This window comes from Haemaphysalis longicornis, unplaced genomic scaffold (genome assembly GCF_048455015.1).
Source record: "Haemaphysalis longicornis isolate Haplotype H1 unplaced genomic scaffold, Haemaphysalis longicornis Haplotype H1 scaffold_39, whole genome shotgun sequence".
NCBI classification, from domain to species: domain Eukaryota; kingdom Metazoa; phylum Arthropoda; class Arachnida; order Ixodida; family Ixodidae; genus Haemaphysalis; species Haemaphysalis longicornis.
This window is the reverse complement of record NW_027526359.1, coordinates 152,052-166,420: the sequence shown is the minus strand read 5'-3', so window position 1 is coordinate 166,420 and position 14,369 is coordinate 152,052. Positions and strand designations below refer to the sequence as shown.

The following is a 14,369-nucleotide window of genomic DNA, read 5'->3' as shown; positions in this document are numbered from 1 at the left end:
ACATTCCAGAGGCTCCAAATACTCTACTTTATTCACGAAGCTTACGTACACACAAAACCAATTCTTTGAAACAAGAAAAAACAATGCAAGAATATGTTCCAATTAGTCAACGGCCCTCACTTCAAACCTTACAGAAAGGCTGTCGTTCGTGATGAACCCACTTTCATCAATATCCTGGACGTCTAAACACTCTGTGCTCCCCATCCGTAAACCTCTGGTTGTGGGTCTTTCTTTATCCGGACTGGCCCTGAGGCCAGCGTTTACAAATACGTCTTTTGGGAACTCCTTTCCGCTTGAGTCAAACAGTTTTAAATACAAAGTGTGTTTAAATGGCCAATTTAAAACCTGGTCGAAGTCTCCTTTGCATATTTGATACGTAAGATGGAGTCTCTGTTTTTTGTCTTTTGTTCTTATCTGTACCCCGGGATGAACATAATACCCGTAGAAGTATTTCGGACATTCGGCAAGAATATCCGTTTCTCCAGTAGACGCGGCTTTGTTTTTATGTGTTGACCAGACCTCAATGGTCCATTGCATGGGCTCGGAGATCCGAAGAGTGTTCTGGAGAATAGCTTTGCAGCCGTTCACGAGAAGACTGAACTTCTCGGAGACTTCATCCTCCAAGCGCTTTAGGTTCTCCTTGCTGGATTGCTCCTTCTCTTCGAACTGTCGCGCCATCTTCTGAATGTTTTCCCATTTATTGCCAATTTGCCTCTCCTCTGCCGCCGTGGAAATGGCTATTGCTTCCACTTCACGTTTGATGCCTAAGCAGGTAACCGACGCATCACTCGCAAATTTGGCGCAAGTGCAAAGTGATTGTTTCACCTCATCAAAACCTGCTTTTACATCATCCAACACGTCTTTAAGTAAGCCATCCTGAACTTTTGCACTATTTGCTAATGCCGCCTGCCTTTCAAGCGCGCTCTCCTTTAGTGCGTTGTCTAAAGACTCAAGACATTCTCCCATACGAGCTTCAACGGCCCTTTGTATTGCACCCCCGATGCCTTCGAGAGTATCTTTAAACCTCATGTGCATTGAGGACAGTTTCTGATCGAGTTGGTTAGCAACCTCTTGCGAAACCAGGGTGGCTGTTGCTTCACCAATCGCAATGTCACTCCTGTCGGTATGATCCTCAAAAGAGCGGCAATTATCTGCTTCTAGGTGGTCGCACATATCCTTCCGCAGCTTTTTTTGCAGCGGCCGCATGTGGCAGCCTGGTATTCACAGCCGTCAGAAAAGTGCTCCAAGATCTCAGACGCCGGGCCCACCGCGACGCAGCCGTTACTTGAGTTCCAGCACCGGATCTGCGGGAGAAAACCAGGAAAAAGTTGAACCAAGCTCTCAATGGAATGCCACAGAAAACGTCGTCCTGTTTACGTAGGTATTACAATGGACGGGCAGTAATATTTTATTCAACATTTTCTTTTGGTGAATGCGCCCGCCGCGGTGGCTCAGTGGCTAAGGCGTTGCGCTGCTGAGCACGAGGTAGCGGGTTCGATTCCCGGCCGCGGCGGCCGGTTTTCTGATGGAGGCGAAAAAAAAAACCCACGTGTGTACGAGATTTCGGCGCACGATAAAGATCCCCAGGTGGTCAAAATCAATCCGGAGCCCTCCACTACGGCGCGCCTCATTGCCTGCGTTGCGTCGGCGCGTTAAACCCTACAATAAATCAATCCTTTGGTTAATGCGCGTAAACCGTGATATAAGGTCCAGAAATGGGAAAGCTAGCACCATGCCTAATATTGTACACAGATTTACATAGTTACACAAAAGGCTTGTTTAGTGAGAATACCTCGTTAGGGAATAGAAACTCGGCCCCCTGCGGAATTCAGGTCCACATACTGGGGAAACAGGGGAGCTGGTGGTCTTCACAAGGTTTGACTTGGCTAATTTGGCACCTGTCCATTCATTAAAGGAGCCATGAAGACAAAATAAAATTAGGTTTTATTCGAAAGACTTAATGTTCTATAGTGCCCCCAGTGCTATTCCGGAAGCAAAAGATTCTTTATTCACTGCGAAATAATCAATTTCAGCTAAAATTTTGATTCTCCACCAAAACGTGTGTTTGAACGATGTTTGCAATGACACAAGAGCAGGTTTTTCAGCTAAACTTGGTGTGGAGCGGCACGGCCGCACTCGACTCTCCTCCTCCCGAGTCGTGTCCGGCCGTGGGAGCGGAGACTTGATTAGTGTTAGTCAACCTAGATGGCGCCACCACACCGCGGCAAGCCGTTTTCGGCATTTAGTTTGTTTGTGGACGTATTTAAACCTGGCTCTTTTTGCTCATGGAGACAGTAATCGTTTCGTGAAACACAGTGCTCGCTCGACAAATACGGTTACGTCAGACATCGTCGCTTGCGTCAACCGGCCAGTGTCGTCTGATACATCCCCAAAGCCCCGTAGGGCTGTGCATCTAAACGAAACAGTGCGCGCAGTACCAACAGCAGTACGCATCGGTACCTCTGTTTACGTGTGCTTTCGTAACTTCCCCTGTTTGTCCCACCATTCTTACTGATATAAAAAAATAATGTGCCCTAAATTTCAGCGCAAATAGCATGTTCGGCAAGCTTATTAGTTGTGCCTAATTTGCGTTTGCTTTTTCTGGCCTCCGCTAATCGCAGCGCTGGCTGGTATGAAATCATAGGTTCTGTTACGGGAAATGAGCAAGTGGGTTGCATGACCATTCCCTTTTTTTTCCTAATTATACATCTTATTTGAGGGAAGCTTGTGTTAAAAGTGGTGTCAGCATGTTTCTAACGAGGCAATAATTTTGAATGAATAAAAATTGCAATTTGTCATCATGGCTCTTTAGGAGAAAGATGGTTAAAAAACAAAGCTTTCTCCAAGCAAACTGAGTTAAATAAAAGTTCACAATCCACCCTCCTAAAGTCGAAAATTCTGACGGTCAAATTTCGAAGCCACAGTCCACCTAAACTCAACCAAATTCCAAAGCCAACGCTGCCTGTACGAGCACAAAGTAAAATTTGTGCGCACCAAATGATGCGATGGTGCAACCGGATAGACGCCGGTTTCATAGTGTCTTTTTTCTTTCCAGTTGGCTTACAGCCATTTTTAACGCGAAGTGTTTTATGCCCGGGTACACCAAGGTCTCACCGGCGTCGTATACGTCACGGAAATGACATTGCCAGAGAATGTTCCCATGACGGGACTCCACCCGGATTCGAGCCCCGAACTCTCTCTCCATAACGGGAAGTACTTAGCGCTATGAATTCAAGCGCAAGTACGTTTACAAACACGCGTTATTCCTTTCCCACTACCTCATCATTCGAATGGTGCTACCGTGTAGCAGGGGCGAAGCGAAGTAGTTCATCACGATGCCAATGAGCGCCGACAGTTGGCGCATCTATGCCAGAGTCTTCCCGTACGCGGGACGCGGGTGAATTCGGGCTTCCTCCGCCACTTACGGCTTTCGGTTTTGGTTCGGTTTGCAAGGTGCTGTGGTTTCAGTCGGATTTACGCAATGTTCCGGCGCGTGCAATCCAGTCTCTAACGTTGATGCGTCTAACAGTGCCATAGCGACGTAATATAAATAGCGATGTGCAAGTACATATGGATGCACAACAAACATTTAAATGCTCCCATTAAGGCACTAGCTTTCGTATTTTACCGATTCCTATGAAACAGGCATCAACCACATGTTTTCTTTCCAATGGGCTGCACATGTTATTGTTCCCCGCCGCTGCCAGCCCCGTACCCCTCATGCACTTGGGGTGGTCCAGTGGTTAGGTTGAAGGTTTCACGGCATAAAGGTCCCCGATTCGATTCCCGGGACTTCCCTAACCACATTATTTTCTTAAGGCGCCCACTCGTAACACCTGCTCGTAGGCTGCTCGCCTCCTCGCCACTTTCCCCGCACTCTTGTTGGCCTAGCATTTTCCCCTCACCACTTCGCCGATGACGGTAGTTTTGTAATAACGATCCGCTACGGCGAAGAACGCTTAAACAGCTTCTCTGTTACAAAGAATAGCGGCTAGGAGCAGATCGCCTCCTCTTTGTCGCGCTTCTGGTATTACCCTCTGTAATGCGCTATTTTCATGTCTGAAAGTATGAGGCAATGCTCTACAAATCGAGATCGTAAAAAAGCCGGAATTAAAAATTCGGCCACCTTCTCAATTGAGATGCGAAGACTGAAGAAAAAAAGTGCTGGTGGCCTTCACTCACCGTGACTTCCCTTTTCTTCGCTCAGCCCATCTTATCGGTAGATAGGCCACTGACAGCGCCAGCCGTGTGCTGTCTCTCTAAACTAGAACACCTGCAAGCCGAAGCTTACGTCATCACTAGGGGCAGCCAATCCCCAAACAGCTGCGCCGCGACGCGCACCCCCCACACCTCCTCGTCAGCTCCCTGCCTCCGGCCAACTTTGCCACGTCGTGGCATAACATTCTCCTCCTCTCCATTAACTGCACCAAGCTCCGACCGACGCCAGGCAACGCCTTAGCTATGAACCCAACGGAAAGGTTGAACGCCACGAATGCTATTATAGCGCAATCGTATAAACGGCGGTTTCACAACGAGAGACACAGATTCAAGTCAGACCACCGTAACGTTTTAAATGCGGAGCACTTTCGCGGCCTGTAATCGTCGCTCGTCCGGGGTCATGGTTTCTAGTCACCGTTGTCACGCGGCGTCATGCAGTCAAAATGAGGCTTCGAAAAGACCACCGTTCGCCTGGCCTGGATCAAATCTGGGTCGCTCGCGTCGCGAAGCCGATGTCAAACCACAGAGGCACAGCTGACAGAGGCACACGTTATCGTAGGCAAATTATTGCCGGTGATCTTGGCGCTCCGCCGTTGCCCCGGAGGCTATCGTTGTTATGGCGCAAATAAGTACGCAATACAAAATACAGGAAAAGTCATGAATTCAATCATTGCATCAAATTAATGAAAACACAATCCAGTTCCTCTTTAGAGGTCTTTTTCCCGGGTTGCGCCGCCCTCCCTTGGCTACTCTCAGTATTAACACCTGGCTCATACTGAAACTAGTCACTGCTTTACACTTGGTAACTTTCACGTTCGGTGGACTTCGGTTCCCAGCCGCGGCGGCCGCTTTTTTGGTGGAGGCGAAAAGCAAAAACGCCCGTGTTTACGAGATTTAGGCGCACGTTAAAGCTCCCCAGGCGGTCAAAATTAATCCGGAGCCCTCCACTACGGTGCGGCTCATCGCCTGCGTTGCGTCGGCGCGTTAAACCCGATCATGAATCAATCACGTTCCGTGGAACTGCAATAATGTTTTTCTTGAGGCGCGCACTACCCACACCAGCTCGGTAGCTCCTTCCTTCTCGCCACTTCCCTTCGCGATACCCTCCTCACTAGCATTTTCCTCCTCTCCACTTTGCTGCACCAAGTTTTGAGCGACGGCTGGTACAACTTCCCACCCCATCATCTGCGCCGCGACAGACATGCTCGTCGGCTCCTTGTCCCCTCCTCACTTCCACTCGCCCTTATCGGGCTAGTATTTTCCTCTCGTCTACTTTGCTGATATTGAACGCAAGCTTAAACATCTCCGCTGTTAAAAAGCATACGAGTTTTGAAAAGTATTCCATGTAAAAAAGGGCGAACTCACACGTAAGCTATACTACCATTACTTTTTCACATTTTGCGTTCAATTTGTAAACTTGTCAATGCGTAAATGTGGGCTAGTTGGTTCTAACTGTGAAACATGGTTAAGTAGCGCGGTAAGGACAGGCCAAAAGTAGAGACCACACAGGACTAGCGCTTGTTTTTTGGATACACGTCAGGAGGGCAACTGAGGATAAAAGGCAAACATCCTTCTTGGTTGCTTTCTTCACGTGCCATCATTTCCGCACAGTCATTCCATTTAAAGGGGGCCTGAGATGGATTTCAAAGTGTTTTTGTTTGTGTCAGAAAACTACTCTATAGTTCTTGTAGAAACAAGTCCCAAAATAGTAAGCATATTCGCTCACGCTAACAAAAGTTATTACCCCGACGAGACAGAACTATTTGTTGGCTCGGCGGCTTGCGATGACGACATAGTCCGACCTCGTCCAAGGCGAAGCACTCATTTCATGGTTGGCCGCCGGAATGTCCGCGATTTCTGACGGCGGCGGTTTGGTTTAGAGCGTCGTCGTTACCATGGTTACTTCAGCGAGTGGGTCGACATAAGACGACGACGTCTTTTTTTTTTTTTTTGAGCAGGAGATACTGTTTTTTTTTTTTTTTGAGACTTTGAGCAGGAGATACTGGTGATTGCGGAAGTCGACCTTGCATGCGCGAGAGTTTCCGTGAACGGTAACTTATTTTTAGCGTCGCTACATAGCGATACAGAGGCTAGAATTTCTACCGACTGTAGTAGCGAGCCCCCTGCTAAGGTGGCTAGAATCCCTGCGCCGGTGAAATGTACGCTCGCGTTTTGATTAGATTACCGGAAAGTTCCGAGTGAACGCCCTCCCCCGAAACATCGCCCACCCCCTTTTACGGGTGAAATATTCAATTTACTGAAAGACGCGCGCCCACCCCGTAAAATCCATGGCTTTAGCGCCGATGAGTGAACAAAACAAACCCGAATCATCTCTTCATGTGTAGATGCGGTCACTTATTCGTCCTTTCCGCGCTTGACCCGAAATTTCGCCCATCTCGTATTTTTCACTTGATATTACTGTACTTAAATTTGGGTGGGCGTTCTTCCAGAACTTTACGGCACAGCAAATGCGCTGTGCTCGGCGCTTCATGCAAGCAATCTTAGTTAATGTTGTTTACTACATTCTTGCTAAATGATGATCAGGAGCACGATAAATGACATTTTTTTTTAGAATGAGCGAGCAAAATTTCCGCCCCTACTCCAGCTTCCTACGCTTCCAATGGTTCAGATGACTTTATGAACTAGCATAGCTCTTTTATGCTTTCAAAATCGTCTTGGGCAAGGTAATATAGGTAACTGCGCAATCATTACAATACAGTCGAACACGGATATATCGAACTCCAAGGGGATCGCGAATTAGTTCGATATATGAAAAATTCGATATAAAAAAATATGGGCTCTGAGACCTCACCTATGGCGGACGATCACTCACCGATCGGTTCGTTCAAGAATGACAACTAATTCCGCACTCACGACGCAACAGGACGCTTTATTTCCGTGAAAAAAAATCGCTGATCTTGTCCTGCTTCTTCGTTCAGGAAATGAAATTAAAGACGCTGGTCTCTATCTTCTCGAGGCTGCACAACTGGAAAATTCCAGCAGTACGCTTCGCCTTCGCACACCATGCACAATACGCACGCAAAAGAGGAACAGCACGCACGTACCACAATAACTTTGAAGGTAACAATTCCAAGGCTCTCTGAACGGACTCTAACAAAGCGCTCGCGATGGTCATCTCTGAGAGAAACAGTGATCTCCGAAAGGTGCGGGACAACTCGCCAAACAGCAGCAACAGCAGCAAAATGCAAAAGAAGGAGGAGGACGCCAGCGCCTTCGTTCCCTCTGCCCTTTCCCGAGACGACATCGGGGGAAGAGAGACCCAGAGAGAGAGAGAAAAAAAATCTCTTTTTCGGCAAGCCGAGGAACGTACGCAGCCGAAAAAAAAGGGACGTGCGCAGTCGGGGCATCCCTACCTCGCATTGTCACATTTTCCGAGCGTTCGGGCTTGTGTGCCTAAAGAGATTTAGCATACCGGGCTCCGTCCGCTAAAGCTACGGCCGCCGGTAGCGGGGCCCGACTGGGCAAGTGCGAATTCGTTCCGGTAGGGGGAATTAGTTCCGCGAGCCAGTCTTTCCTCCACGTCCTCCTCAACCTCAATCGGGGGTGCAGCGACCGCCGAAGAGCACCTTCCAGCTCGCGCGGCGTTCGATATACCCAATGTCGGGAAAAATACGGTTCGATATAAACGTACGAATTCCTATACTTTTACACAGAATTTTCAAGGGGATAATTTATGAGTTCGATATAGACAATAATTCGATATACCCGTGTTCGATATATCCGTGTTCGACTGTATATCTTACTCATTTTATATCGAAGTATTTAGCGGTAGCGTGAATTCTGGTTAATGCAATACTTGGTCCTAATTGTTCCCACTAGATGGCGGCGTCAACGTCATGTTTTCAATTTTTTAAGCTCTACAGTAGAAGTATACGGCTCTTTTAAAAAATAATTATTGTATTGTGAGAGTTCAATCTAAGACGTCCAAGATTCGAGCCATTTCAAGTGTAAGCGAACAGTTCTTGGCAACAAACGTTTGTGTCATTTGCTTTGAGACAAATTCGCCAGATGTCGCTACTCGGCAGAGCCGGTAAGCCGGAATGCAGAAACCGCAGAGTGCAATCCTTTCGTTTTCAGCGGCAAACGGCTACTCTTGCTTCATTTAACACGGTAAACGGTAAAGCGCGCTAAGGACACTAGGCAACAGGTTCATTCAGAAGGCCGGTGCAGCAAACCACACTTTCCTGCGATCATGACTTGATGGGAAGCAATGAAATGAAACTCTTTGGCAGTTGTCGTTACGGGATGAGCATGCTCTTGCCCTTGTCGCGACCACCGCAGAGAATCAGCTGCGACAGCGTTTGGGCTTGAACTGATTTATTCAGCCCGCGTCAGCGCACTTGAGCGTGCGCCTCGTGATCACGAGCAGTGCCCGGCGTCGTCCAAGCGCTGCGTGCGGCGCTCCGCCTTCGTCGTCGGCGCGGCGCTCCCTTGGCGCGCCGTTCGTTACCACCTCTGAAACAACGTCGAGGCTCCGCTCGAAACACAGATGGTGCAAAGAATCCTTTCGGGTACAGCGTCCAAGAAAGCAAATGCAAAGAAAACTGATGATACTCTAACACCAGACACGGAGCGCTGAGCGATCACGCTGGCTGCAAGCGTCGTTGCTCCTGCGCTCACTGTATCCTTCCGCCGAGAACGGAGGAGCGTCAAGCCCGGTTTGGCCCGGTGTGTAAGTGTTTTACGCTGCGGTATAAAATAAATATGTGTGACTGTGTAAAAGCACACACACACAAAAGATGTTTTTTGTAGCTTTCTGATGTTTTTACGCTCGTAAAAAATTGATTAAATCAAGAGCGCACAAACACGTCACGATTAGTTCAAGAAATAGCCGTTGCGCTCCGATACCATCGACCCCCCAAAAACCCCCATCTCAGGGGCCCTTTAAGCGGCATGTAAAACAGTGGAAATGAGCACTCTCTACGGTCTCCCTTGCACATCCTTTCCGTACACCCTTAAGACACCAGCACACTTCAGGATGCAGCAACCCAGGACAACAGAACAACGTCACTAGGTTTCAAAAGCCTCTTTGCCTTTGGTATTTCAGACTGACCCTACGAGAGGTCAAACAGGCATGTACACGCGGTGGCAAAATAAGGCGGGGCCTGCGAGCGTGTGGCAAAATGCATTGCCGCGCCATCTGACGTTGCACTTCTGGTGTCGAGACACCGATGTGCGCGTGCACGTCCAACCCCTGTATGATACCCCGTCTTTTCTTTAGCTTCAAGCGGCAGAGCTGTTACCATTGAGCGCTTGGCGCTAGAGGTAACTTTTTATGACCAACAGGTCTCGCAGCACACGCTTCGGCGGCGAACGCTGAGGGTGAAGCATGCTTTGCTTCATCTGCCCGGCTCTGATAAAGGACGCATTCCAACGAGATTAAGATGTCTTAGTTAGAAGGCGATAGCGTTTGTTTCACTTTATAAACGCGAAACTTGCCTCGGTCTGTGTCAATCATTTCAACGCGTGTTGAAACCTATTACTATTTTTGTTCTTTGTTTTTTGTCAAACCCACGACCCTGGCGATCTCTGCTCGCGTTTTTCACCAATAATTGCTTTAGTAGTTGTGCAACGTGACTTCTCGTCACACTTTATTCAAATAATCTATTTCTCAAATTCCTTTCCGTTTCGGTGTGCTCACTTATAGTTACCAACGAACTGCATGTTGTACGCAAAAATTACAAAGACGTGGTGGGATATATGCGCCACAAGTGCGTCACCTAGACGGGCGAGACATGTTATCGGTTGGATCGGGACAGAGAATGGCAGAGCGAGTAACGCACACTTCACCCTCGCCGTTCGCCGCCGAATCGTGTGCAGGCGAGGCATGTTGACTGAGAAAGTGACCCCTATGGCGAAACGCTAAACGTGATCAGCTTTGCTGCTTCAAATGGAAGAAAAGACAGGGCAGGACGCGTGGTTGGATGCGCACGCGCACATGGATGTCTCGACACCAGAAGTTCAACGTCACGATGTCGCGGCGATGCATTTTGCTACGCGCTCGCGTGCCCCGCCTTATTTTGCTGCCGGGTGTACATGAGCGTTTTTAGGGGCGAAGCTCCTTAGGGCGTAGGTCTGTCCATCCTCGACGTATGTATGTAGCCACCTCTAGTTTAGTTCTTGGATTGTTTACTAGATGGCGTGGCTACCTCTAGTTTAGTTCTTGGATTGTTTACTAGATGGCGGTACTTGTATATGATGAAAAGATGCGCTTGGATCGTTTACTAGATGGCGTGGCTACCTCTAGTTTAGTTCTTGGATTGTTTACTAGATGGCGGGGAGCGTTTTAATAAAATCCGTTCGCTGTTGGCGCGCGCTCGGAGTCGCCCGATGGATAAGGCTGCAGATGTGCGAGCCCGCGAGGCAGAAGCGCTCCGTGAAGCTGCGCGACGCCGCCGCCAAGATCCTGCCGTACGAGAGCGGGAGGCCGAAGCGTGTCGTCTGGCTGCGCGACGACGCCGCCAAGACCCCAGCGTTCGAGAACGAGAGGCCCAAGCGTCACGGCAACGGCGCGAGGACCCTGCCGTACGCGAAGCGGCACGGCTGCGGCGCGAAGAGGATCTCCAAAACGTCAGAGAACGGGAAGCGGCGAGAAAGCGCGCGTATCGGCAGGCAGACCCCGACGCAGTGAGAGCTCGTGAGGCGTCTGCAAAACGCATCAGGCGAGCTCAGCCCCAAGGTGCGGACGCGCGGTTTAAGCGAGACTTTCTAGACGTTACGTTCGGACACAGATGTAGTGGGCGAACTTTCACTGAAGAGTCACGGTTTTACCGATGATTTCCCCTCAGGAGCTTCGCCCACTCCTCATCATTCACCCCGTGGATATGCTGTGAATTTTTTTTATTGTTTCGTTGGTTGTTTCGTCTCTTATTTATGGAACTTTTTTCGTTTCCAGGTGACAGCCAGAAAGACAAGTGAGGTGCTTCCTTAAATCAGTTTTGCTTCTGGCAACTTTGCCAGAAAAAAAAAACCGGATAAAGTAAGCGCGGTTCATGGGCTGCTTTTGGCGGCTACAGTTGGTTATCACTTTGGTGCTTTGCGCACGGCAAACGGTAACATGTTCTATGGAGAATTTCTATGAAGACAAAATTTACACCAGAACATTCGAGGAATTTTAAAAAGTTGTTAGATCACAAAACAAGGTTAAGTTGTTGCTTGCTGTGACGCTCGCGTTGGTGTCTGCAATTGCGAACAACTTGTAAGTGAAGCGTTATACCGAAGCATATTTCTAACATGTCTGAAAATAATGGCTTGCTTAGAATAAAAAGAAATGTACGGAGTAAAACTGACCTGGCCCATCTTATTAAATATACGTAACTTTCAAAATTAAAACTAAAAAGGCTCTAACTTTAAAAAAGAAACTCATCACACGAGACGTGATAGGTTATACGGTAAGGTAATCCTTAACATATCTGAAAATAATGGCTTGCCAAGAATACAAAGACGTGTACAGGGGGAATTAAAATAAATGCGAACAACGGAGCGCACAGCTTCCAACGCATGCTCCACCATCTGGCTGCAAGGTCAGGAAGCTGCGCGCATGCGCACTTTCTCGAGAGCATTTGAAAGCATGGCCTACATTTATGGGAAATGCTTGATTAAGTAGCGACGGCGGTCGTTTATTTTAAGGTGCCTTTTAACGCTGCGTCGCCACTGAGCAGGGTGATCGTTGAAGGGCACCATGTTACCAGCAATCGGTCTGCTTCGGGCTTGGCTCCAGAATGTTAAGTAGATAACAGGATGCTCAGCTGCGACAGAGCATAAAAAACGCCTCAAAACTAATGACCGGCGTCGCTTCTTTATCAAGCGTGTCCCCTAACAGTAGGCCACACACTAAAACGTTCTGAAACTTTCAGATGCCCAACTTTCAAAAGAAAAAAGAAAAAAATGCTTTAAGTTCTTTTTAACTGACCACATGAGACACCTGAAGCAAGATAACGACACTGCTGGAAAAACATGTTGTAGAATTATGTTGAAACTCAAGTTCTAGGTGGCTGAACTCACGTTTTCGAGGCACATTCCATGTCATGCGCAATGTTATTGGCGCGGATGTACGTACTTCGCGCGTTTATAAAGGGCTGTCTTTTCACTTTAAAGCGGAAACCTCGGCTATTGTTCAACCTTCCAAACTTTCTGAGAAAGGAAGCGGCATTTCAGTTTTGTTATTTGCGATTGATTACAGATTATCCCCTAACCCAGCGACGTATGGGGCGAACACCAAGAATGAAATGAAAAAAAAAGGGGGGTGTGGATATTGCGCCGGAAGCCTGCATTTCACCGGTCCAAGAGATTATGCCAGCAGCTGGCAATTTAGCTGTCCCAGATATTGTGTCAGCTGTATTGTGTTTAGTGAAAAGTGTTCGAACAACAAACACGATATTTTGCAGGTCGCGACTGTGTAAACAACGTGCCCACATTTTTTTTGGTCGGCAGTCTATATTTTACTATCTCCCGCGTAGATGCATTTTTTGTCCTGTATAATTTATCCGCATAGGTATTTTAAGCCAAGATCTACCCTAAACAGTATTACCCAACCTAACTCAACCTAACCCGTGAAGGCACGTCCTGAACAACCTAACGTTACCTAACCTAACAACACATAAAGACAGGTGTAGAGTATACAGTGAAGACGGAATTCCGCGTAAGAACCCAGTTTCTGAATAAATAATTACAGTGAGCAAGGCAGCAAGGCAACGAAAATTACAAGGAACAAACGTAATATAAACGCAGAAAAAAATCTATATTTAGAAGAAAATGGGATCTAACGATGTCGTAAGCCTGCGCAGCCAATCAGAAGACAGTGCCGGCAAAAATTTCCCTGCCTGCTGCCGGCGATGTATCCACTTCCAAAAAAATTCCCCCGCATTTCCCCGAGGGGGAGAATGTGAAAGTGCGAATGCACGGTTGTCGGCCCGCTTGCGGCGCTTGCGCTCGGCCCCCGCAGCCCACCGCCTCGCCGCCTTCTCTTCCATCTCTTCCATCGGGTTTGTAGTATCACGTGTACACCACGCAGTTATCAAGCCGCTATAACGCCGCTGAGTCGCCAACGCACGCCGCTGACGACGTAGTTTGAATGCGTTAAAGATATAAGGCGCGTTCTGACACCGATATCAGCGTCGCGTCCGTAGCTTGGTCGGTAGAGCGTCGCGCTGCGGCCGCAAAGTCCGCGGATCGAAACCTGGCGCCGGATGCTGTTTCTTTATAGAGGAGCACTGCGGACGCCGCCGCCGCCGCCGACGCCGGCGGTGGATGGTTTGGGGTCGCTTATAAAGAGCATTCGCTCTTAAAAAAGACGTTCTCGTGTTCGCGAAAGGGCCGTATAACACGCACCTTACGACGGAGGACGTAGTCTTGAGACGAGGTTGACCATGTGACATCCTCTGTTTGATGAACTTCTTTATCCAGAAGGCATCGGCTGCTGTAGCCGTCCTCGCAGTGGGCGTAGCATCTCTGACAGAGTACGTGGTGGCACGGCAACAGGGCCACTGTAGACGGAACTAGACCACAGGCACTGCACACTTTTGTCGGTGGAAAGCTGTCAAGAAACACGGTGGGCCTCCCGTCAAAGCGGCTGTCGAAGCCGAACACCGTGTAAGTCGTCCCGGACGCCGCCATGGGGAGGAAGCTTTGCAGGCCGAAAAGCACTCCAGCTGCAGCGCTGCCAGATTGCCGAGTGCGCACTGTCGTGTTCCCAGGAATCCAAGATAAAAGCGGCTTCAAGTGGCACTGACGGCGCTTGATGCCTGGGTGCTTTTGCTTTATCAGCGCAGTTCATAGGGGAAGGTATTATCAGTCGGCGGTCTTGACAAAGCTGTTTAAAAAGGGCCCATCTCCCCGCGAGGGGGACTCGAGTAAATGCGTCGCATAGGGGGTGGGTGTATTGCGTTAACGTTTAGTGTTTGGGGAGTTGGTGGTAGTGAATGCGTTGTATCAGCAGCTTCTTGACGTAGTTTGAATGAGTCAACGATATAAGGCGCGTTCGTAGCCTCCCATTCTGTGTCGGCTTTGTGGCGCAGTGGGTAGAGCACCATGTACATTGCGTTCCACCCGCAGGTAGTGAATGCGTTGTATCAGCAGCTTCTTGACGTAGTTTGAATGAGTCAAGAATATAAGGCGCGTTCGTAGCCTTC

The 14,369-nt window shown here is 48.6% G+C and overlaps 1 protein-coding gene across 1 annotated transcript; it reads right to left on the bottom strand.

Annotated features, from left to right (window-relative positions):
* Positions 1-18: 18 nt before the first annotated feature.
* LOC144178034 (TNF receptor-associated factor 3-like) lies at positions 19-13,921 on the bottom strand. The gene is made up of 2 exons (XM_077705569.1): positions 13,570-13,921; positions 19-1,304 (listed from the first exon to the last, which is right to left on the bottom strand). The coding sequence occupies exons 1-2, from the start codon at positions 13,852-13,854 to the stop codon at positions 1,158-1,160; spliced, it is 432 nt and encodes a 143-aa protein (XP_077561695.1). The 5' UTR covers positions 13,855-13,921; the 3' UTR covers positions 19-1,157.
* Positions 13,922-14,369: the final 448 nt, after the last annotated feature.